The 26,719-nt window shown below is 34.2% G+C and overlaps 1 protein-coding gene across 2 annotated transcripts in view; it reads right to left on the bottom strand.

Annotated features, from left to right (window-relative positions):
• Positions 1–161: 161 nt before the first annotated feature.
• CALCRL (calcitonin receptor like receptor) overlaps positions 162–26,719 on the bottom strand; it is a 105,190-nt gene continuing 78,632 nt past the window's right edge. For both annotated transcript variants that reach the window (XM_047084799.1, XM_047084800.1), the window contains 7 exons: positions 20,342–20,468; positions 16,691–16,844; positions 14,322–14,382; positions 14,172–14,238; positions 9,244–9,462; positions 9,048–9,089; positions 162–3,327 (listed from right to left, as the gene is read on the bottom strand). In XM_047084799.1, coding sequence (XP_046940755.1) covers positions 3,112–3,327; positions 9,048–9,089; positions 9,244–9,462; positions 14,172–14,238; positions 14,322–14,382; positions 16,691–16,844; positions 20,342–20,468 — 886 coding nt within the window. In that variant the 3' untranslated portion in view covers positions 162–3,111. The remainder of the gene's footprint in view (positions 3,328–9,047; positions 9,090–9,243; positions 9,463–14,171; positions 14,239–14,321; positions 14,383–16,690; positions 16,845–20,341; positions 20,469–26,719) is intronic.

Raw genomic sequence — 26,719 nt, 5'->3', positions numbered from 1 at the left:
AATTCATAATATTTAAAAAATTGGTTTTATGGGATGTTTTACTGGCTTATTGTAGATTTTAAAGAGGGAAAAAGAGATATAGTCATTGATTTTAGTAGTATTCCACTGACTGCTATAAACAGTTATGTGTATAAATTATTCAACACTTCAGTACACATGCGTGAAAATCAACTTTAACTCATAACTTTAATATTTTCATACAATCAAAAAATAGAGATGTACATTAAGTAGACATAATATGACTTATTTTAATTGATCAAAATATCTTGTTTGTGACTTACAGATAAAAGAAGTGGTGGTTTCTATTAGCAGGTTAAAACCAAAAGACAATGAAGTTCACACTTAAAAAAATTATTAAGCCAATAAATACAGCACTACACCTACCACTAATACTATGTACACACTGCATTACATTTGAGCAAACACCAAATTCCAGAATGGATATTTTATGAATGAATTCACTGGAAAATAACTTTAGAAAATGAAAAAGGACAAACTAGAATTTTTTAATTAAAATCTGACTTACACAAGTACTTACAGAAAAGTAGCAGATCTGTATTCTGAAAGGTAGAAATTCCCCAAATTAGTGTTTAGGTACCCCAAAAATTTGGCTTTAAAAAGTATTTATTTTATCTTTTCTTTATAAGTAAGATATAAAGGAGATCCTAGTTATCACTTCAGCTTTAGAGAAGTCTAATATTTGAAAATATTACCCATAAGAAACTATGGCTACAAAACTGAGTAATTATTGGCTGCCTTCATCTAAAAACTGTGCACTAAACAATTATGAGCCATAAAAGAAATCTGATCTAAATTTAATATGATAAAAAAACAGAATAAAAGAAACACTGGAAAATGACAGTAAAATTTTACTGTAATGCTCATGGAGAATTTGACAGACAGAATTTTCTACTGTCATTTATGGTTGAGACTTGACAGTTTGGAAGAATGTGGAAATATGTGAGCAGTATGAAGCAAAGAATTTGAATCTTTGAAGAATAAGTAGCTAAACAGTGAGTTTATTTAAAGGAATTTTTGTATTATTTAGACAGTGGCAAGTCTAGAACAGCCTGCATTCCTTCCTGTGACAGCTTGCTGTAAAATCCATAAATTTAGAAACAAACGACAAAATCTTTGCATGTGTACAGATGAATTATAAATATATTGACCAAGCCATTTAATCTGTTAGTTCTTACTAATTTAGATAATTTTCCTGGACAATTACAAATGACTTCAGAACTCACAATCTATTGACAGTTAAGAAAGAGTCTATGATTACTCAGTCATTAGTTTAATCCATTTTAAGCAAATTGACACACTAGAAAAGCACATACACATAGTAACTTGTCCTCCTCAAATTGAATTTTACTAATTGAAGGCATTTTTGTTTTTCAGAAATTCCAGTGGAAAATAACATTAGGGGAACAACTGAATCCCATTTAAATGTCACTTTAATTCATTAGCAAGGCTTTCTTCCATCTTAATTTAATTACTCCCTAAATGTTCTGACAATTCTTCTTCACTGATGTATTCAAGTCTTTCACTGATTTCTGGTATCATATTATCATAGTAGCTCTGATAAAGCATTGTATATGATATATATGTATATATATTCTATTCCTCTAATTTTTTAAAAAGTCTGAACACTCTCAAAGCCATAAATGTTTATGCAGTAAGCGTCAGAAAAGTAATGTTTTTAATGGTGTGAAAACCATAAGAATGGCAGATTGGCATTTTTTACTATAGGAATCCATTAACGTTACTGGATTAGAATGCAAGTTCATCGTCAAAATAAAAGGAGAAATATGTCAAACATACCTATTATTAAGGTATGAAAGCATCACCTAAGCTAATATAATAAAACAATGGCTTGATTTTTTTAAATAAATATTTTATATCTTATCATAGATATTTCTGTTCTCTTGGTTCTCAAACAAACTTCTGATGCTGGCATCTGGTTGTCTTTAAAATATTTACCAAATATAGAATTCCAGACTCTATTTTATTATAAAATCAGCCCAGACACAGTATCAGATATTAACATGCATACATTGTTACATTATGTATTTGTTTTTTTAAAAACTTACCTAGGTTGTACACATTTGATTTCAGACTATAAAATAGAATAACAGAGTATTTACAAGCTTATTTTTCATAACAAATTTTTTTTTACAAACTTCCAAGAAAATAAGAAATCCTTCACTGATTTCCTTCATGTAAAATAATTGCCAGTTTGTCTACACAGTAGAAATGGAAGGGGCAAAGTTTCTATTTACAGATACAGGGAAACTGATTCCCTCCCACTTGTGTAGTAAGATAGGAAAGTAGCTGACAAGGATGCTTTGTAATATCAACCAAGATATCCCCCTGATGATGCCAAAGTAGGATTGTATGTCTGACATACTATTCATCAAACCTCAAAAACAGATATGACATTGGATATAACTGTGATGTATCAGCCAATGAGTAGCCAATAGCAATTCTACTCTATTGCTTTTCTTGGGGAGAAGTGGTTAAGCCAACAGAAATAATGACCTCTTTATGCAGTCCATTTGAAAGGGTAAATACAAAAAGGGTTAGAATACCTACTTGGTTAAAAAAAAATCAACTGCACCAATGAATATGGGATGAAGATTTTTAAAACAAACAAATGAAAAGTTAATTTTCCCTCTAAGTCTATAGGCCTCAGCTAGGCCTGTTTAGCCAACAAGAGTAGAATCACGCCCGATGCGTATATGAACTTTACAGTCTTATTCACATGTGAATTTGTGCAGTGGTGTACTAGAGCTGGCACATACCAGCCTACAAGAGTTGACTGTCCTCATCTTTTCCCAGTTTCACATTCAGTGATGTCAGACTGGTAGACCGAAATTAGCCCTGGTGGGAATACACCATAGAAACTGGAAAAACATTACAAATCAAGGGTTTTTTTCCCCTCCCAAAGGGCTAGTTGTTATACATTTAACAATATACTACTGAACTGATGTGAGGCGTTTCTTTGTGGTATTCAAGAAATTCATTTTATACTGAAGTCTTCTGGTTGTAAAGTCATGGATCCAAGTCCTTGAGTTAGGAGTGACCCAAAATAGTTAAACAGTATTCCCTCTATTATCAATCATATAACTTTTCTGGTTTTAAGACAACATTTTCAATATCGTGGATGCTTTTTCCATTTAAGTGTTCACTGGGACAGTCATGACTGTATCCTGTACCATCACTGATTGTTGACACTGTGTAAGACGCACTGCGAAGAGCATCTGAATGGGAGAAGCTGTTTCCAAATTGGATTTTATATTGATTCCAATTTCTTTTCAGAATTGCTTGAACCTATCAATCAAAAAGAAACAGAAAGGACAAGAGCAATCCATTATCTGAAATAAAGATACTGTATTTAAAAGTACAACAGAATAATTTATGTAAAACTTTAGAAAAACCAAAAGCATTGATGTTAATTCGTGAATAATATTGCTTTTTTTAAATTAAAACATTAAATTGGAAACATTAGGAAATTTACAGTTAGGAAATTCGTTGCCTTGCTCTTTATTTTAGATTCCCTCAATATTTTTTTCATGCCTTATCTTTGAAGCTTTAATAATACATATGAATGTATTATGGTCAAACAAGTAGTTAATCCAGACCCCCTTTTGTAAGATTGTGTGCGTAACATTTACTTTTATATCAGTATCTTAAATAATAGAATGAGAAGATAATTAGAGTATAAAAGAAGAGAGGAAGTATAAAAGAAAAAGAAGTTAGGGAAACAGGGAATATAAATCATCATCATCATCATTAACAGCAGCAGCAACTAGTTTTTACGGAGTGATTAACACATGCCAGGTATTGTGCTACATTCTGGAAAAAAAAAGATCAGGGTTTTTGTCCTCCTGAGGCTTACTAGCCGGAGGGAATAAAGCATTCAACAGGTAATGACAAATGAGATGAGCCTGTGAAAACGTTTAGGAATGTTACCACTCCACTTTTTTTTGTTTTTGGATCTCCCTCTGACTGGATGAATTTGATGTCAACTGGCTTCCTTCTCCTCTAAAGCTAGAGATCAGGACTTGTAGGCCATATATAGTGACCTAGGTTTGAATCGAACATGAGACACAAAGGTGATTTTCTTCATACTGAGTCAGTGAGTGGAAATGAGAATATTCAAATACATCTCCAGTTTGGCAACCTGGCTGTTTCCAGGTGTCTGATGATTGGGCACACTGGTGTGGGACTCTGCTCCTAGGTTACGAGTGTATTAGCCACATCCCTGTGACCTAATCCAGATCTGTCCAAAACATATGTATAGCTTTGAACTGTCTTCCCCACACTATCTACTGCTCTTTGACCCTTTGCTTCCTCACAGGGAATTTGAGCATCACTAAAAGCAACTTTCCAGTCATCCATGTACTAGAAACATACTCATGCAATAATTGTTTAACTTTCTGCTAATATATAAAATTCCCCAACTTTTCATTCACTGTAATCATGTGTAAAAATTAATATTAACCTTTAAAATAGGATGGCTTAGTTAAGTCTTCATTGTTTTATATAATAGATCAAGAAAACTTCTCCAAATTATGAACAATCTATTACTAATAGCTATTCCCAGGAGATCTTTTAATGAGAGAACTCAGTGGGATACTTCAAAGTCCTTTGAGTCTCCTGTTCTCTGTCACTTAAAATGGACATAAAGTTTTACTGTCTCACTTTATGTTTTAGCATGTAGAAAAACAGAAGACACAGATAGAAAGTCAAACCGTTTCTTTTTTTTTTAGTTTTATTTATTTGAGAGAGAAAGAGAGAGAGAGAGCATGAGCCGGGGGTGGGGGGTGCAGAGAGAGAGGGAGAGACTGAATCCTAAACAGGCTCAGCAGTGTCAGCACAAAACTTGATGTGAAGCTTGAACTCATGAACCATGAAAATCATGACCTGAGCCAAAAACAAGAATTGGCTGCTTAACTGACTGAGCCACCCAGGGACTCCCTAAAGTCAATGGGTTTCTTTAGTTAGAATTCCAAATGAGTTACTAAAATTTCGGGTAGCTCTATTGTAGAATTTAAAAATTATGTAATTAGAAATGCAATAAACTGGTTTTAAAAATTGTATTTTATGAAATTCACAACCTCAGGACTTTCCAGTTTATTTCTTTATATATATTCTTCAGGACTTTCAAGTTTATTTCTTTATATATATTAACTATGTGGGAAAGGAATAATTTATATTCTTACACAAATAAAGAAATAAAAGCCTTTATGGGATAATGAATATATTTATCTTGCAAAAAAAATCGTATTTTGTTTCCCTCATGGTTTAGTAATGTCTTTCTTAATTCTCCAAATAGCATATTTAAAGCAATTTAAAATAGGGGCACCTGGGTGGGTCAATATCTGTCACCTTTTGGTTAAGCATCCAACTTGTGGGTTCAAGATCTGTGTTGGGCTCTGTGCTAACACCTCAGAGCCTGGAGCCTGCTTATGATTCTTTGTCTCCCTCTCTCTCTGCCCCTCTCCTGCTTGCACTCTGTCTGTCTCTCAAAAATAAATAACACTTAAAAAATAAAGTAATTTTAAATAATATCTGCATACATAATATCTTCAAGAGCATAAGCAAACAACAGATGAAAATGGTTTTAGAATGTGCCTTTTAAATATTCAAAGATTTACAACAAAAATGATGTTGGGCAGATTATCTAGATATTCCTGATGGGAATTGGTTTTGATCCTTATTTTATGCTAAATTCATTTCTCTTCCCTTTGCTACTAAATGATGGATTGACTGAATACCTTTCCTATATAGTTTCTGTTTGAAAGGAAATGGAATGTAGCTATATACAAAAGATTCTACATAAATGTTGGGAAGAAGTTGACAAGAAGAAATATCATAGCTGTGAATGTATAACTTTTTTAAAAATGAAAGCTTAAATTAAATTCCAACAGCCAAGATGCCTTTTGAAATATCTGTTTGCTCTTGAAATATCTGCTTTGATTACAATCATCACCCTATTTCTTCCTTGCAACTAAATCATCAGAAAAGCCATGAAAGGTCAATTTCCTGAACTGTGGGGACATTTTTACTGAAGTTAAAAAATGAACCTAATTAAAGACCTATGGGCCTTGTAGACATCCTTTTGTTTATATTATTCTCTATAAGGACTTAAGTTTTTCATCTGCTTCCTCTAATATATATCACATCTATTCAACAGAACATTAAAGTGACCACTCTTAGTACACTTTTAATGAAAAAATTATGATGGGAAGAGATAACAAGGAAAATTGACATTGGAAGGGAAGGTGTTAAAGATATGAAAATGTTTTTTATTGCCTTACACATGAGTATTATATAAATAGTAAGTCCCACTGTTTAGAATATAACCTTACAACATTATATGCCCATTAGCGCTTCATAAGGAAGCTATAACTCCTTATCCTAAATCAATTAAAAAATATTTAATAGAGCTTCATATAAAAATGCTACCTAGTTTTCATTACAGAATGTAGGTTTGATTATTATCAATAAATCTTTTTGTTCACTTTATAAAAATACTCTCAGGTATTGTTCGATTTACTCCTGAGGCAAGGGAGGGCCCTTCAAATGACAAGAGCTCTAGTTTGTGCTAACAGTGCACATTTTATCTGAGTGGGCTAGAGATGAGATGAATGTGGCCTGATAATTTGTCAAGCCACCATTATTTAGTGAGAAATGCAAATAGGAATATTTTGGATAAAAAAATACATAAAATTGTTACTTAAAAAAAAAAGAAAGAAAAGAAAAAGATAAAGACTAAGCTAAAAGGAAGCTATTTGACCTCCCGTGGAAAGCAAGAAGGAGATTTAAGCCGGAGCAAGTGATTTTAAGAAGTACATGACATAGTTGGAACAACACAAAATGAATTTGGCAGCTGTGTCTTCATGTTATGAGAGTGGGAAAAACTAAGAGGCAAAAGGACAAAAAAGGAGGGATTATAGTATTTCCTAAGATGAAAAATGAGTCATCCACAAATAGAGACTGCATCTTGAGAGATGAAGAAAAGGGGACAGATATTGGAGATGTTGTAAAGAACCAAAGGATTTGGCAACAACTAGGCTCAAAGATTTTGTATTATTGTAATTTTTTGCTGCCAAAATTTTCTCAATTTTAGGACATGGCAGAAGATCAAGGTCTCTGTCTCTTTTGCTTACACAGAGAGAGTGCAACAAGATTGTTAGGCATTAGTTTAGATATTCCCTGAGCAACCTTTCCAAATAAAAAGGCCAATTTGAGATTGATTCCAAAATGATTAATGCTCATACTTGTACATATATTTTTGAAAATAAATGACTTGAAAGATCTAATAAGGAATCTATAATGTACTGATAATCTGTTGAGGGTGGGGCATGGTGATAAAATTTTAGATTCCTAGCCTACACTAATCTTTGTGAGACTTGTGTAAGGAACTTGCTTTTTTTTTTTTTTTAACTCCTTTAATAAAGTAGACACCAAGACTCCAGAAGGTTCAGAATATTGCCCAAATTATTACATCCAGGAACAAAGTAGCATCTTGGGGGTTTAAATGCATTGTTGTGTCTGTGCTTTTATTCTACATTGCTTCCTATCACAAAATATTCTACTAGTGATTATGTTTTTTACACTTAAAAATTACCCTTTAGAATAATATGTCATGTCTCTGCAGATGCAGAGGTGTATTGTTCATATTCCATGCATGTTCTTTGGCCTGTTGTCTGTTTCTTTCTCATCTACCTTTAACTATAAAATCCTATATTGGCAGCAAATAGGATTGTCTAATTCAGTTTATGCAGTCATAAATTTATAGAGGTACATAATCAATGCTATTTGAATTATATTATCAAAACAAATGATTTCTCTATTTTTCCTAATTTCATATTCTATCTATGCTTCTCATCTACTTCAGAAAGAGTCACCATTGTCTACTATATAGCAGAAGCATCATGGAAGCACCACCTAAAGATATGAAATATAGCCTCCCATGTTTGACAGTTCTACACTCCAATATAAATAATTAAGTGAAATAAAAATTTTTAAAAATCAATTTGATAAAATCAAACATGAAATTTCATTATTTGCTGAGAAAGAAATAAATTCTTATTAAGCAAAGAAAACCAATATTTTATAGACTTTCATGACATGTACATGATTTCCAATGTTGATTTATTTGTAGGAATAGTTCTCATAAAGTTACACCAACTGGTTGACATATTTCCCATCTAAAGCTTTGTGATAAGCTTCACAGTTACCAAGTATTTGAGTCTCACTCGGTGGCTCTCTAGATTTCTAATTTTGCTGAGTTTTCCAATCCTCTAACAGATTAAAACTTGTCCGGTAGATTAAAAACAGATAAAGAGCTAAATCAATATAGCTCAAACCACTGAGCCATAACACTATTCATATGCATAAAAAATATGGTACCAGTTTGTAAAACACCTGAAACTTTCCACTTAGGGAAGCCTAGGATAAAAATGTTGAAATATCCAAGAGCATGCTGCCATGTTACAAATTAGAGCATTCTCTTCTCCGAAGTTTTCTAACTTACTGCATGTCCTCCCTGTATAACTGAGAGTTTAATTTTTTTTCAAATCTTTTTGTAACCACCAGAAAACTATTTTCAAACACCACATTGTGAGCTAGGCAAAACAAAAAAAGAGAGAAAGGGGGGAAATGAAAATGAGTCAATTCTATTTCATATTACAGTGTATGTTTTATGAGGGTGTGGATTGCCTAGCACTGGACCTAGGACAAAGGCCAGACTTAAAAAGGATTCGTTCAAATGGTAGGTGAAAGACTAGATAAATCAAAGTAAATGATAGACTCTTTTAAAGTGAGGCTGATTTTGCCCTACTCTTGAACTCCAGTATGACCCAAGCTTTTGGGTAGAAGAGTTACATCCATGAAAAGAGATCCTGTGGTTCTTTTTCCTGATCAAAATGGAATTTGAAGTAGTTGTTCCTAGGGAACGTGTGATTCTCTCTCTCTCTTTTTAAGGAAAAGATACATTGCAAATATAAAATGATAAAAGGAATAAAAACAATCACGCATACCTCTCCATTAAAGAAGCAGAAAATTGTAGAAACCAAAAGACCCTGTAAAAGAAAAATAGAATTTTCTGACTCCAGATGGAAAAGATACATTATTTGTCACCAACTTGCCATGTACACAGTTAAGACTAAAACCAAAGCCACATGCAATTTAATACCAAATTTCACAAGCTGCCTTCCTGATTCAAGAGCACCATACCTGATAATGCATAAGGATGTGCATGATGTAATCATATATCTCCTCTGCAATCCTTCCTTCAGGTCTCCACGGAAGCAGCACAAATTCAATGCCAAGTAATGGCACCAGGATAAGTGTAGCTCTGACAGCTTTCATGTAGAGGTTGGATTCCGCTTGGTGAGTAACTTTTAACTTGGTGATGAGAACACGTACAATGTTTAATAGAAAAAAAAGATTCACCTAAAAAAATAAAATGACATCATGAAAATTATTTCATATTTAATATTAAGAAGCATTTTTGAAGGATCCTTGAATTTATAAATCTTAGATTCTTTTATTTTTTGTTTAATGTTTATTTTTGAGAGAGAGACAGAGACAGAGTGCAAGCAGGGGAGAGGCAGAGAGAGAGGGAGACACAAAATCTGCAGACGCTATGCTCTAAGCTGTCAGCACAGAACCTGACGTTGGGCTTGAACTCATAAACCATGAGATCATGACCTGAGACCAAGTCAGATGCTTAACTGACTGAGCCACCCAGGAGCCCCAATCTTAGATTATTTGCAACGTACAAGAATATGTTCTTCTACAGAGAATATATGCCCAATATATTAACTTGTATTTCTACAATTGTGATTTATTAACTTAACAAGTACATCAACTTTAATGGACCTAGGCTTTAGAAAAATAAAATTACGGCAGAATTAGTGTAGAACACCTTCAGTTAAGAAATATATGAGTGTTTTTATCAATTCATTTTCTTATGTAATTTTTTAAAATTTCACTGTGGTCCAAAAACTAAATCTTTTCAACATTTTCAGCTCAAAGGAAAGAATTGCTTATGACAAATGCTAATTTTTTAAAGTGTCTCCTCTGTATCACTGTCCATACTGGAACTTTCCAAATACATTTTCTACCATAAAATAACCATTTTCATCTTTTTGGTTCCTTCTTCCTGTGTTTCTTTTTGTAGCAATAATCCTCATAACTCCCCAGTATAGTATTGTAAGCTTCTTTATCATTCTGAGGAGGCTGGTCACACACTAAATCAGCTGATGTTCAACCCAGATAATCCTAGAGATAAAATAATTTTGGCATCCCACAGGGACTTTTGTTAATTTCTTTCTGTAATTACATATTTCCTGTGTGTTAACAACTTTCCCCAAGACAAAACATTCTTTTTGAAAGGGAGACATAAAACATCAAAATATAGCATGGATAACTAAGTTACTCAGGCAGTGTACAGAGTTCTACTTTAATATATCTCTCTCTTTTGCTCTCTCTCTCTCTCTCTCTCTCTCTCTCAGGTTGAATACCACTTTCTTATCTTCATTTAAGTCAAAATCTTTTACACTTGACTATTTTTCTCTGTGCCCATATTTATGCCTTCCATAGGATTAATGGCATTAACTCCAGAAGAGCCCCTCAGGACTCTTATGCTATTATGCTATGTTCTCTTTCCTTTTTCTTCACCCTGACTTCTAGTATCTGTGCTTTAATAATCTAAAACTTTTAAGCTACATACATACATACTTTATGTCTGCATACTTTAATAAATTGGAATAGTAATTATAGCATCTCATTTAATACATAAAACAGTGAACAAATGCTTTTGCTGATTTCAGGCATGTGTTATGAAAATAACTGGGCATAAAAATATCCTACTACTATTCTTAGAGAATCTAATGGAACATATGCTCCAAAGATATACAGCTCACTACAATCCTGATGGAAACACATCTATGAAAAGTAACATGAGTTATAGACACAGGAATATCTCTGCTAAAGACAAAAGCAGAATAAGCCATTTCAACAGGTGTAAGAAGGAAACATGACAAATCAACACATCAGCTGTTATTCTACCCTTCTTATTATATTCCCTTCCTAAATACTCATTGCTGTTTAAAAGTGTTGATTAAATGGAAATCACTACCAGTCCATAGAAGAAAATATAATAATGCCCTTTATCTGCTTATAAATTTAGAATATAAAATATTTTATAATCCTTACAGAGAAAATCATAAATTATAAAATCAGTAGAAATGCTGCAATTTAGGTGTCCATTAAATGAAAATTTCTAACTGCAAACTGCTTCTCCAAAATGGCAAATCTAATTTAAAATGTGAAACGGGAAACTAGAAAGTCACCCTACTATATTTTCTGCAAATACTCCCATTTATTTTGAATAAGAATAGAACAAGAATTTTACATTTCAGACGAACCAGGTCTAAATCTCATGTATCTTAGTGCAAAACTAGTTAAGGTAAAGAAAAGAAACTTGTTTTTACTCCAATATGCATAAAGATCACATAGCTGGTAGGCACTACAGGACATTTTCATATCACGGTACCACCCTGGGAAACAGGGTGCATCAGCACTGTAGCTGTTGGAGGATTCCTACAAGCCATTCCGATAGTAGAACAGCCAGCAATCACTTAACTATGTACTGAACGGACTTAAATATCTCTCACTAAACACAAATTAAATGTATCCCCTCTCAGCTTCCCTTTGGCAGGATCTCAAAAGTGCTGTAGCCACTTGAATTCCACCCAGCTCAAGTGGAAATGTGACAGGGGAAGTCTGAGTGGAAAGAAACCGATTGAGGTTGAAATATTTTATTTATAAAAAATGTACTTAAGCATGTGACCATATAAACAATTGCTAAGTCCCCTCCCAAGACCTTGGAATTGGCCAGAACCAGTGAGGAGCCCTCGAAATTAAACAGACAGAACAATTTATCCTGGTAGAAAAATAGGCTCCTGCTGTTTTGTTAAGCCAAGAAAATGGAAAAAGTTTTATGCAAATAATGTGGATTTTCACTTCCTTTCCTACAGAGTAGATGGGTTATATTTCTATGTGATATTCTACCCTAGCTGTACCATCTACTCTTCCCTCCCAAAATGGATGTGGAGAGGCTTTTCTAAGGATTTTGTTAGTTACAATTACATTTTTCATTTGCTAAGGTTCCTTTACTTATTTCCTGAACCTCTTTGATTTAAGCATTTGAATTAATACCCCTTTGCAGAATAGTCAGATCTCTTGTAATAAATTTTGCCTTATGTTCTGTAAGCTCCTGGGTGGCCCCAAAATGTGTCTTATTTCTTCTAACTCTCCTCAGAACAGAATCAGAGTATTATGTAGAAGTTACAAGAAACTTTTTAAAGCATTTTCTTTGGACAGTTTTTTGTTTTGTTTTGTTTTTTTTGTTTGTACTTTTTTTTTTTTTTGTATTGTAGGCACTGGGTTAGCAGGATGCATCTCATATAATTCTTACAATAACCTATGAGGTATCCATTCTTATTATTCCCTAATCACGGAAGAGACAACAGATGCACTGAGAGTTTAAATACAAAACAAAACAAAACAAAACAAAGCAGAACTTGCCCTGAGATACCCAGCCAGATGTGGTAGAACTAGGTTTCGGTGCAGGCTCTTTCAAAGAATACTAGGATATCTCAAGGTACAACTTAAACACAGTGTGTCGTGCATGTCCCCAGTAGGTGCAGGGCAGAAGGGAAGGAAATGTTTCTGCCTATGAAATTCTCACTAGAGTCTACATTACAGTATATTAAAATTTCTATAAATGATATAATGAATTCCATGTGTTAATTTTTGAACTGGCTGTCTTATGTGGCCAGGCACAAGTCAGAGGTTTGACATTTGTTAATGTGCTTTATACATGCCAGGCTAAGTACTGTATATGTATTACCAAATTTAACTCTTTGTTAAAAGGATTTAAAAATCAGTACTATAATATTCTTTATTTTACCAGGGAAGGAAGGACTTGAGACACAATGTAATTAGTTTAATTGCCTGGGGTCATACAGCCAGTCAAAGGTGGAAAAGGAGTTCAAGCCCAGGCCTTCAGCCTCCAGAAGCTTCCCTCTTAATTGTGACTTGTTTTTGACAATGGCTTGAACAGTGTTCAAACATAATAATATACTAACCTACAGCTAGCAAATATAGTAAAATAATAGAAGAATATTTGTCTAAAACAAAGCATTTGAAAACAAGGTTTAGGAAGCTCTGAATTTTGGCTGAGAAACATACCACCTTTATCTTTATATATATTATTGAGTATCAGTTGTAATTACCATCTCAGAGAGTGCAGTTACATTCGGGTCTCTAATGCTATATGAAAAAAAAGTATGTTAATCTGGATTAATTTATTTCCCTATTGAAACAATGTAATAAAAGCATTGGATGTGACTTCTGTTTCATTGTAACCACACTTAAAAATGTCCAATTGGTGTATTCATATTAAATGATGATCATTATAATAATAAAACAATAGTTTAACCAATACTCTCTTTTTCCAAATTAAAGTCTTTTCTCTATGGGACTATTACTCTTACTACCAACATAGGTGCGTGGGTTTTTCCCATTTGCCATTCCTACTCACATCATCTATACCCTCTGCTCTTCTCTTCTGCTCTGTGCCCCAGGAAACTCAGAGGCACCTCTAAAGATTGCATCATCGTTCAAGCTTTCTTGCTCTCTGATATTTGCTTCACTTAGCCAAAGGGAAGAACCAAGAAATCAGGGCATAGGAAAAGAGAAGTTTCGGTATTTCTTCCTCCTTCTTCTTCCCTACCAGGCTGTGGTTTTGGCAGTGGCTGTGTTCTTCCACTCAAATCGAGACCTCCTGTTGGGCCACTCCTCCCAGCACTGGTCTAAATCCAGTAACACTGTTCTGACCCCTCTTGGGGTCTAGCCCCATTAACAGCTTCCCACTGCCAGTTCTGGGTGCCTGGCCATCCCTTAGGAATTAGCTCCTGTTCTGTCCCTGCCTTCACTTCAAATACAACACCTTTATTGCACTGTCTTCAATTAAACACTGTGAACATGTCATTATTTCCCCCAGGATCTTGAAAGATATCATAGGCCAAATGATTCAGGAAATAAAGTTGAAATATGAACATCATGAAAAAAGGAAAATTTTAATTACATACCAGTAAAGCAGCACAAATTGGACCATGGATAATATAGAGGAGATGGGTATCAGAACTGATCCAGCAGCTTGGGGAAAAAACAGGAAAATTATGTTGCAGACTTTCATTTTACTTAGTTCCAATAGAAATCAGAAAGAGAGATTATCTTACTTGTCATTGTAATATAAGCTTCTTGCAACAGCATGTATACAAGCAGGGATCAGTGGAAATCCTGTAAATATCAAATGAAAAGAAAATAAACAAGCAACTTTCTCTGTAGATGGAATTTCTAAAATGTGTCATAAAATATGAAACTCCGAGGTACTCTCGGAACAAACATAACTGGTCACTATATGTTTATTGAATAAATATTATGAAGTATTTGTTATTTATATATTCAGGTGTGTGTGTGTGTGTGTGTGTGTGTGTGTGTGCGTGTGTGTGTGTGTGTGTGTGTGTGGTTTCTTCTCATAGAAGTCATTTTGAATCTGTGGACTTCAGAGCCTAAGTCCATAATTTTACTGCCTAAGCCCCAAGACTTAGAAGAATTCAATAGATTTTCTTTTTCTAAGTTACTTCTTTACTTATTTTGAGAGAGAGAGTGCAAGTGGGGGAAAGGTAGACAGAGAGAATCCCAAGCAGGCTCCTTGAACAGTCAGCTCAGAGCCTGACATGGGACTCTAACCCAAAAACCATGAGATCATGACAGGATCCGAAAACAAGAATCAGATGCTCAACTGACTAAGCCACCGAGGAGCCCCAAGAATTCATATATATTTTCTATGATATGCAATTGGCCAATACTTAGTAGATAGTCAGATGTGGGAAGAAGTTGAGACTGATCAGGTGAAGAAAAAGAGAAAGATGATATATATATATATATATATATATATATATATCTCAGATATTTGTATGTTTTTACCATTCTAAATCAGATTTTTCCAAAATAAAATGAAAAAATGTTTTATAAAGGTAACCTTACTAAATATACTGAATATACTAAAGAGTGTGTGTGTGTGTGTGTGTGTGTACATACCTCCATCTATCAGTGTCTATTTGTTGTCTGGTAACCTTACTAAATATACTGAATATACTAAAGAGAGTGTGTGTGTGTGTGTGTGTGTGTGTGTGTGTGTGTACATACCTCCATCTATCAGTGTCTATTTGTTGTCTGGTAACCTTACTAAATATACTGAATATACTAAAGAGAGTGTGTGTGTGTGTGTGTGTGTGTGTGTGTACATACCTCCATCTATCAGTGTCTATTTGTTGTCTGGTAACCTTACTAAATATACTGAATATACTAAAGAGTGTGTGTGTGTGTGTGTGTGTGTGTGTGTGTATACATACCTCCATCTATCAGTGTCTATTTGTTGTCTATTTGTTGTCTATTTGTTGTCTGGCCGGATAGATAGGCAGATTGATATAGGGAAGTATAATTTCAGTTATGTTTCTGGAAACTAGCCCAATTGAATTCATTTTAAACATTATATATTTTGCATTATTCTACTTATTTTTAAAAATATGCTAGGGGGCACCTGGGTGGCTCAGTCAGTTAAGTGTCTATCTCTTGTTTTTGGTTCAGGACATGACCTTATGGTTTGTGAGTTCAAGACCTGTGGCAGGATCTGTACTGAAAGCACAGAGCCTGCTTGGGAGTCTCTCTCTCCATCTCTCTCTGCCTCTTCCCTGCTTGCACTCTCTCTCTCTCTCTTTCAGGATAAATAAATAAAATAAATGTGACTTTAAAAAAATAAATAAAAATATGCTAGAAGCACAAATCAAGAAACAGGCTCTTAATTACAGAGAACAAACCGATGATTACCAGAGGGGAGGTGGGTTTAAGTAGGTGATGGGGATTAAGGAGTGCACTTTTCATGATGAACACTGGGTGATATATGGAATTGTTCACTCACGATATTGTACACCTGAAACTAATATAACACTGTATGTTAACTAACCAGAATTAAAAAAAACTTAAAAATAAGAAGAAAAAGATAAGAAAATATGCTAAAAGTGTATCATTATTTGCTTTGTGAATGATACCATGTCAGGAGATTGTGTGGAAAAATAGATCTTTTGTGTGCCTTTATTCAATAACTGATCCCTCTACCCTTACAATAAAATGATATTTTTTAAAAAAACAAACTTTTTCAGAGTGGAACTTCAAAGCTGGTTAAGCCCAATGCCCTCATTTTGCACGTAGGAATAAGGAGATTCAGAATAATACAAAGACTAGATCCCTAATTCATGATTCCAATTCTATTGTGTTAGCCACTGCTTATTCAGCCAAGATACACATTGGAATATTAAATAGAAAAAAAAACAACAACATTGTATTATTGACCTTTTGACTACTGAAAACAATGAGTCAGTGGTACTATTAAAAATATTTCAACTTACAGCAATAATCAAAGGTTAGTTGCCTGATGTTGTTTAAGAATGATTAATAATAAGGAAAATTGTATTTCAAAGGAACTCTGCATCTTCCAAGAGCTTTCTTAAAAGGTGAGGCAGCACATACCTATAATGGCACTTACCCCAGCCAAGCAAATAATACCACATCAAGTGCTGCTTTTCCGCAAACACGGCCACCACAATGAGTGTGTGTAGGTAAATGCCTTCACAAAGCATCCAAAAGTAGTTACAGCCCATCAGGTAAAGATGAATGAACTGAGATACTTTACAACTAATCTGTGAGAAAAAAAGAAAGAAGAAAGCAATCAGTATTTATGAATTCACATGTAAAGCAATAGTCTAGTTTAACTTAGTTATACAGAAATATGGAATTTTCTCTCCTCTACACAAAATCTTATGCGCTAATGATTAAGACTGTAAAATGCCAGTCTTCATCCTGATCTAATTGTGCCTCAAAAGTTTTTAGCCACTGACTCTAAAGATATATAATGATATACATCCCAAGAAATGTGTAAATTCCAAATTTATTACATTTAGTGGATGTGTATTTTCCAAATACGCTTTTTCGTGAAAAGTGCCCAACAATTCAAAGTCTTGCATATAACTGCTATCAATGCAACTACTTAGTGAATAATAATCTAGCGAGCCATATTTTATCTTATTCATAAATGAGGTTGAGGATTTCTTGTAAGTAAAAAGAAGAAAAAAAATATGATTTCCTTCCTCTTCTCCTGAGATCTCCACTTTCTCTTCTCTATTCTTAGGGATAGGAAGAGGAAGGTTCAAATACAGGGTAAATATGAAGAAGGAAGAGATATATTTTACTCTCTTAGAAAGGAGAATAAATTTAAAGCTCTCCCAGAAATATACGGCCAATCACTCTCATGAGCTCCTAATTATCTGTTCAATAAATATTTAATGGCAATTATCATTATTTTTGATATAAATATTTTTTTCACTAAAAAGAAAGCTGGAAGTGAAATACATGGAAAATAAATACTTTGTTAACATAGAATAGTAATCATAACATTTGCATATTAGGTAGCTTAAAGTATTTTTTATATATTGTTTTATTTAATCTTTAATGCTGTGTGGCACAATTTATCACTAGGCACATATCTCATGGATAGAAAACTGAGAGAAGTTAAGTGATTTGCTAATATTCATATAATATCAACCCAGGTTACACCCTGAACACAAGTCTTATAATTCTAATTTTGTTTTCATGATTATACACAATGCTTTCTACCTGAAGGACATTGATAAAACTTCGTCTCCCATTAAATACATTGGCAGAATGCATAACATTAAATTTTAAATAAAGTATCTTGATGTCAAACACAACATTATATTAACAGAGTCTTCTCAAAGGTAATAATGAGTTATTCAATTATATTCTATAGAAAAAATGGACTTCAGCTTCAAATTTTTTACCTGTTATAGTTTTTAGTTATGCACATCTAATTGGGCTTCTTACTACTAACTTCCCTTAAAAATAATCTATCAGCCACCATGATAAAAAGACTTAAAACATGCTTCACAAACATATTTTTATGAAGGGCATTGCTGATATAAACAACAAATTTTCCAAGAATACATGAAGAACAACTATATTATAGCTTGCAATTTGCACATTAAATACAATATCCTCATATCTAAATGTAAGATTTATCATCTCTTGCTCTGCAGCTTCTTGACAAAACTCCTAATCTCTTTGCTCTAGAGAAATTCACTCTTAAATGATAGCCCAGTAGCCAGTTTTTTTTATATTGTTAATTATATCCCAGTGTGTTTCCTCACCCAGTGATGTTAGAGTGGAACATATACAAGATGAAGCAATCCGGATACATATGTGCAAACAATGCAGGGAATCTTAGCATTTTGGAAATTACCCCAATACAGACATAAAACACATAGGAGAGTATTGTTTATTGACCCATTGAGTGAAAATTCCTTCCCTTCCCTGATTTCAGTAACTAGATAACTTAATCTTTAAAAAAACATTTTATATACACAATACATATCCACTCCTCCACAAATCCATATCCAAAACTGTAGTATGGATTCTACAAACATTACAAAAGTAGATGATTTTAAATACTTGAAATTATGTTTGTTATTTTTGGAGGTACTTGGATTTAAATATAGCTCACATGTACATATAGTTTACATAAAATGTGTGCATTTGTATAAGCATACTTGCGTTTATGTTTTAAAATATGGCTTTTATATTATGACAGTCTCTGTGCTTATTTTTGTGTATCTTTTGATACTCATCCTAAAAATTGTGTTTCCAGAAACAGACCCTTAAATACAGAGAACAAGCTATTGTTACCAGAGATGGAAAGTAGGAGAGCCGGGAGATGGGCAAAATGGGTGAAGGGAACTGGGAAGCACAGGCTTCCATCCTATGGAATGAATAAGTCATGGGAATAAAAGGTATAGCATAGAAAATATAGTCAATGGTATTGTAATAGTGATGTACAGCGACAGGTGAGAGCTACACTTGTGGTCAGAAAAGCATATAGTGTTGTTGAATCACTATGTTATACACTAAAACTAATGTAACATTGTGTGGAAACTGTACTTCAATAAAATTTTTTTTTAATTTTTTTTCAACGTTTTTATTTATTTTTTGGGGGACAGAGAGAGACAGAGCATGAACGGGGGAGGGGCAGAGAGAGAGGGAGACACAGAATCGGAAACAGGCTCCAGCCTCTGAGCCCTCAGCCCAGAGCCTGACGCGGGGCTCGAACTCACGGACCGCGAGATCGTGACCTGGCTTAACCGGCTGCGCCACCCAGGCGCCCCTCAATAAAAATTTTTTTAAAGAAAAAAATTGTACTTCCAAAGGCGTTATAGAGAAACAATTTATAAATATTTGCCTAGATAATGAAGACTTAGTAGAGTCCTTTAAAAATTTAATGTAAAGAAGTTTAATGTATAAGTCATTTTCCTCTAGTTTTATCAACTATTTAAAGTCAGCCTGATCCCAAATGTAGGATAGGAATTTTTCTATTACCATGTCTTGTTTTTTCTAACTACACAATTATTTGCTTTGATTAATTTTTAAAATTCAACTGAGTAGATGTTATGTGGTCATAAATTCTTATGTCCCACTAGCAGCAGGACCCTAAGCATAAAATGAGGTAAATTTAGGGGCGCCTGGGTGGCGCAGTCGGTTGGGCGTCCGACTTCAGCCAGGTCACGATCTCGCGGTCCGTGAGTTCGAGCCCCGCGTCAGGCTCTGGGCTGATGGCTCAGAGCCTGGAGCCTGTTTCCGATTCTGTGTCTCCCTCTCTCTCTGCCCCTCCCCCGTTCATGCTCTGTCTCTCTCTGTCCCAAAAATAAATAAACGTTGAAAAAAAAATTAAAAAAAAAATAAATAAATAAAATGAGGTAAATTTTATATATATATATATATATATATATATATATATAGTTTATATATGATATGTATATGTATCATATATAAATAATTTAAGCATACAAATGTATTCTTCCTCTTGATAGTCAACTTTTATAACCTGGGAAATACTGAGATGTATTTACCTTTGTAGATAGGTTGTATATATATATATATATATATATATATATATATATATATTCTCCATATGCCAGACCCTATTTTGTGTGTGTATACACACACACACACATATGTATTTATACACACTTACATATATCAGGACACCCCCCCACCCACGCACCCACCACCGTTCACATTTCTTTCCCTCTAACCTTTGAACCTAAGGATACAATCTCATTTTACTTACAGGATTTGTGGCCACTAAAGCCTGGTTGTTGGCCACTGCAGTGAGATGAATGATTGTTACAACAGAGTTACAAACAAAGGAGAAAAATAGATTTTTGTGCAAGGTAATCCTTTGGCAACTTAGGCTCCTAAAAGGCAAGAGAAATCACATATTTTATTTTTTTTAATAATAGTTCAAATGAGATACATTCACAGTTCATAGCAGCTGCTCCAAATATGGAAGAATTCTTTTTTCTCCCCAAGATTCACTCAATAAAATCTTAATTAGGGAAAACCTATAATGCTTTAAAACAGAGACAAATGAGTTGCTTCAGTATGGGGAGACACACATAGGAACAGGAAGTTTGCCTATACAGGACCTCTACATAAATTTCTTCTATTAATCTCTTACCATGGTTAATATTTTAATTTATTCTGAAAAATGTAGAAACTGAGATTCAGTGAAGTTAGATAATGGATTAAAAAATCCTACAACTGATTAATTTGAAAACTTTGGGTCTGTCAGATTCTCACACAGATAATGCTCTTTTCACTATACCACATAGGTTTTCCTGTTTATATAGCCTGTTTATGATTGTGGTTGTCCTGTTTATAGAGCCTCTGTGTGGTGGTAGTGATTATGCATACCAAGCATGAGAAAGATAACACTGTATTCAGAGTAGATAAACTGATAAAAATATAGACTTAGCAATCAATGAGATTGTTCAGCTCTACTGAATTTTTTTCTAATTGGCCCAGTCATATGTGAGATATGAAAATATTACCACCTTTTACTGGAGGTCCTCCTATGTAAAACAAAATTAAATAAATTTTAGGAAAAGTCATTATTAATGACAGGAAATACTATTCCTCAGATTGAATCCACATCTACCTTACCAGATTGTCCACATATGACTGAATTACTTATGCTCAAAGACCAACTCAGGTTCTTTCTTCTTCAAGAAGTATTTATTTGAGGGTTTATTATGGGTAACGTTTTAAACTACTAGAAAGGAATCCTTTAAACTGAATAACTATATCAAAACTAAACACAAATGTAGGAAGATATGAAGAAGGATTTCATTACAGAAATTAATATGGTCAATTTAGGTAATCTATCCTATAGAATACAAACTAATGACTTCTACTTTGGAAACTTTAAGAAGATTTTAACTTAATTTTATCACTATATCACCTTATCCTAAGTAAACTATGTGCCCAGGATACTATAGTTAGGGTGGGATGCCAAGGTTTTCTATATTTAAAAATGCAAAGTTTAAGCTATATTGTCTCTGAAATTTCTTCCAGCTATAGATCTGTGACTTTATATATAGCTTTAGTATTTTAAAGGGTCTAGAAGTGAATTCAATCCAAATCCGTATTCACTTACATGCCTTCCACAGAAGTGGGTGCTATGAGGGAGGCAATGAAAAGTCTTCATGAATGACATGGCTCTTAAGTCAATCATTGAGCATAAGACAGTTATATGCGACAAGTATGTGAAATCCAGCTGGAACCCTTCAGAATAGAAACAGCTGAGACCTGCTAGTGTTTTCATATTCGAGAGTCCTTGATTTGACTTTGCAGTGCGTGAGGTAGGGAGGTGTGGACAGGGACCAAAAAACAGAGCATAGATGATATTCTATAGAAAGAAGAATCTCCAAAAGTTTTTTTTTTAACAGAGAAGTGGCATGACTGCTGTTACTATTTAAGTAAAGTCAACATTGATACAAAGATGGCTCTCTTTTGATAAAATACCACAGCAGTGACAAGTGTTTTATGTTCGCTGAGAGTGAAGAAAATTAATGAGTGTGAGAAAAGACCTAGTAAAGAATATTCTTTTCAGGATCATTTATATTATGTATAGTTTATTTATGTATTTATTTTTATTTTTATTTTGTAATTGATCACTCGTCTATGATGAGCATTATGAACATGTAAAATATGTCCACATGGTCTTATTTTAAAATGCCTTCCTTGGGTTTATTCTGTGTCCGTGCAGTGCCAATTATTTATAGAGAAAAACTGCTCACCCATGCAAATATACACTTTTTTTTCATAACAGAATTTGAATAACTCAGCTACCATCATGGGAAAAATAAAATAAAATGTTTTCCTTAGCTGGGCTATTTTGCCCCTTTCTGCTGAACGCACTTATATTTGGGTCCGTTGGTTAAGACATATATATAAACACAAAATTTCATAGTTTTCAAATTATGGCCAAAATACTAGGAAGGTTTGCTTAGACAGAAAATAAGAAATGTTTGTAAAGAGTAAGTTGGAATGAAGGAAAACAAACACTAAAGAAGGCTTTTAAAAATGACATTCATAATAGAAGAGACAAAAGATAAGCTAAGGGACATAAAATGCACAGCATTTATATTATGACTATTGGGATTCATAATATTCACATGTGCAAAGGTTAAAAATAAATAAAATGGAATGCTAACTAATTAGCTGAAAGTAATTTAAACTTTCTTTGTGTACACTTAAGCTTCCTTTTTTCCTCTATGATAGTATCTCTGTTCCTTTCAGAATTCCCTCCTTTCTGATGACTCTGCTCCTACCTCAATCTCGTTTGAAAGTTAAGGACGTAAAAACGAACTGCCTGCATCTGTTCTCTTCTAAAGATATAGCTATGTTGAGTCTAGTAGCAAAAACAAACAAAAAGAACAGCTTCTTAGTCTCTTACTCTGTGATGAAGAGAGATACTGCATTTCTTTCTTTAGAACACAAATAAAGCCATATGATGGGTAAAAGTTTGAAATAATAGAATGAACTCCTATTATAAATAAAATATTTAATATAAAAACCAAATACTTAAGAGGATACATGAAATCATTTCAGTACAGAGACATAAAGCTTATTTTGAGTGTTTTACAAAATCGTCTAAATAACATGGGCAACATAGATAATCCACCCTATAGAATTCAAGCCAAATACTTTGTTTTATGAACCCTGATATCCAGTTTAGCTGTCCATATTGTTGTCTTAAACTGAACCACTGCAAAATAAATTCACTTTGTGTTGTGTAAATATGTCCAACTATCTGTAATATTAGCCTATAGCTATTGCTTTAGTGTCTTCCATTTCTTCCTCCAGGTTCTGTGCAACTTAAATGCAGACAGATGCTGTCCCACACATGCTTTCTATCAAGACCTAGTGGTAAAAATGCTCAAATGTTTCTAGTGCTGCATATTGTTTTTCTCTAAACATATTCATTAACACATGTAAGTACATCAGTACAAATAAAATCAATTGGTAAATGAAAACCAAAATACATCCTTGATAAACACATTGGTTTCTTTAAATAAAACTCTAAAAATATTCAGGTATTTTTTTTCAAATGCAACCGATTTCACCTACTGTAAATTTTAAAATGTGCTTCTTTTACTCAAAATATTAAAACAATTGTTTCATACACTTGGAGAATGTTTCACAAAACACACTGCTTTGTTTTAATGTTATAGTATCCCTTTCTATCCTAGCATAGCCACAGAATAGAAAATGTGGTTTGTGGGTTTGGATTGTTTCCATTTCATATTCTTACATATGATTATTTTAGAGTATATTTTTTAATGTTTATTTATTTATTTTGAGAGAAACGGAGAGAGAGAGAGAGAGCTCAAGTAGGGGAGAGGCAGAGAGATGGGGGGAGAGAGAGAATCCCAAGCAGGCTCTACGGTGTTAGCGATGAGACTGACAAGAGGCTTGATCTCACTAACCATGATTTCATGACCTGAGCCAAAATCGAGTTGGACGCTTAATTGACTGAGCCAGCCAGGTGCCCCAGAATCTATTTCAACGTGCAATTTGACAATCAGAGTGTTAGAGGCAGTTGATGTAAGTGTGTCAACAAATCATCATACCTCATGTGTAATCTAACTATGCCTCTCAGTTCTCTTTTGGAACAATTAGAAGCAGGTCGTATCAAGTCAGTACACATATTTCAGAGTGGGTTTTGAAACCTGGCCTGAGAATGAATCTGGACTGTATTATCTACTGATATTATGATTTAGGGCAAGTTATTTAAAAACTCTAATCCCTGGTTTCTGCATCTGTAATATAGGGATAACAATACTTCATAAGATTGAACGAAAGGTGGAGTGAGATAAATCATGTCTAGTGTTTTTGGCATAATATCTCACCCATGTTAAGTTAGCTATTTTTTTAACACAGCTGTCATATGGCTGATTTTTTTTTAATTTTTTTTTCAACGTTTATTTTATTTTTGGGACAGAGAGAGACAGAGCATGAACGGGGGAGGGGCAGAGAGAGAGGGAGACACAGAATCGGAAACAGGCTCCAGGCTCTGAGCCATCAGCCCAGACTGACGCGGGGCTCGAACTCACGGACCGCGAGATCGTGACCTGGCTGAAGTCGGACGCTTAACCGACTGCGCCACCCAGGCGCCCCACATATGGCTGATTTTATTCAAGTTCTCCAATGTTGGTTTTCTCTCACAAACAATAAAATAGCATCAAGTTTTAGTAACCTAAAACTGCCCATGTTTTAAGTAATACAATGAAACAAAAATTGCCATCTTTTTGTTACAAAGCAAAAGCATTTAGCATTAGAAAGATAATTTACATGTGATGAAGAGCAGGAGACCAAGCAACCTGAATTTTCTCCCTAGGCATTTCATCCTTCCCAGAGTTGCCTCCAAATGACTCTTTCATTATCATACAGGCCCCAAGTATTATGCTGTCCCATATTCAAAGTTCTGCCACACTATGAACAAAATATGTTGCCTTTTTTTCCCATTTGGTTTTGACCTAAGATAGAAATTTCCAAACTACTTTCACTCAATACTAATCCTGAGCAAAACTAGTAAGGGAAAGAGGAAATATAAACAATATAAGAATAGCCCAGTCTAAAAAGTACTGCTTTCTTATGCTAGTGTATCTAATTTAATTTCTTAATGCTCAGCTCTTTTCCCAAGAAAACATTAACCATGTATCTGAGAGGAAAGCCCAGGCTAATCTGAACATAGCTAAGAAACAGGCAGAAATCAATACATGTATTACAAGGGAAAGTCGGGGCACCTGGGTGACTCTGTTGGTTAAGCATCCAACTTTGGCTCAGGTCATGATCTCATGGTTTGTGAGTTGGAGCCCCGCATCGAGCTTTGTGCACTAACAGTGTGGTCTGCTTGGGATTCACTCTGTCTTTCTCTTTCTCTGCCCTCCCCCCACTCTGTCTCTCTCTCAAAATAAATAAATAAACTTTTTTTTTAAAAAAAGGAAAATCAGTGTGGTTATTTTTTGTCTACTGAAGGGAACCTTGAGTTGATGTATTCACCTGGATAGGTATGACACAAAATACACGTAACCTCTATCAATAGATCTTTTTGGAGGCTGCTTCTAATCCATTTAATCAGATTAGGAAGCGTACAAGAGTGTTTCAACCAAAGTGCTCAATGAAAGTTCTTCTGGAGGGAAATGGTTGCTCTTCTCTATCATGCTCCCTTCTCCTTTGCCCCTGCCTTTCAAGGTTGCTCAGTTAAGATAGCATATGAATATGGGCTGCCTAAGGAACAGATGTGCACATTTTGTGTGGCCAGAAGGCTTTCTCATGTGTGAGCTGCCCCATGCAAGAGTTCCTCCTGCTCTTCTAACGGGCAGGAAGCCAAGAGAAGAAACAGGCTTTCTGAATGACTGTGATTCTTACACTCCCCCAAAAGACCCTTTTAGAGATAAAATTCGCAGTAATGGCAGCCACCATTTATTGAGCTTTTAGAATAGACACAGAGGTAAGTACTTCACTCTCATTATATGATGTAATAACCCCCTGAAATATCATTATCCTTTAATAAAATTGAAGTAAGTTGCTCCAGGTCACAATCCTATTAAGTGATCTGTTGAATTTGAATTTTGAATTTTGAGAAAATAATAAAGCTTCTGTCTCTTTCAGTATTCATTTAATCACTTATAACTATTTATTGATGCATAAGTAATATATTGTGTAATATTTCTAGGTATTGAAGAAACAGTTGTGAATAATACGGATGTCACTCAGGTGGAGGGTAAATTCACACATAAATTACATCACGTAATTCCTGGTAGTGTTATATCCTTTTTAGAAATTAAATAGGATTAAGAAATAGATAAATACTGTGGCCAGAGTGAGGGGAGACACAAGATAGAAATGAAACAGGAGAAGAATATGGGAGAAAAGCATTCCAAGGAGATTAAGAAGTTACTCTGAGTCAAAGTTAAAAAAAAAAAAATGAGCTTAGAATTTTTAAGGGGCACAAAGGACAGGGTGAAAAAAGGCATAAGGCAAGACTCCACATTGTTTTTTTTTCTATTCTAAGATGAAGAAAATTAAAGAGTATAATTTACTAAATGATTTTTGATTCTGAAGCTCATACTCTTTTGTGTTACATTTCAGTGTTCTA

This window comes from Lynx rufus, unplaced genomic scaffold (assembly GCF_022079265.1).
Source record: "Lynx rufus isolate CCGP_SWC_20201006 ecotype Redwood Valley unplaced genomic scaffold, mLynRuf1.p SCAF_2, whole genome shotgun sequence".
Taxonomy (NCBI): Eukaryota; Metazoa; Chordata; class Mammalia; order Carnivora; family Felidae; genus Lynx; species Lynx rufus.
The sequence above is the reverse complement of the archived record's forward strand: the minus strand, read 5'-3'. Positions and strand labels throughout refer to the sequence as shown.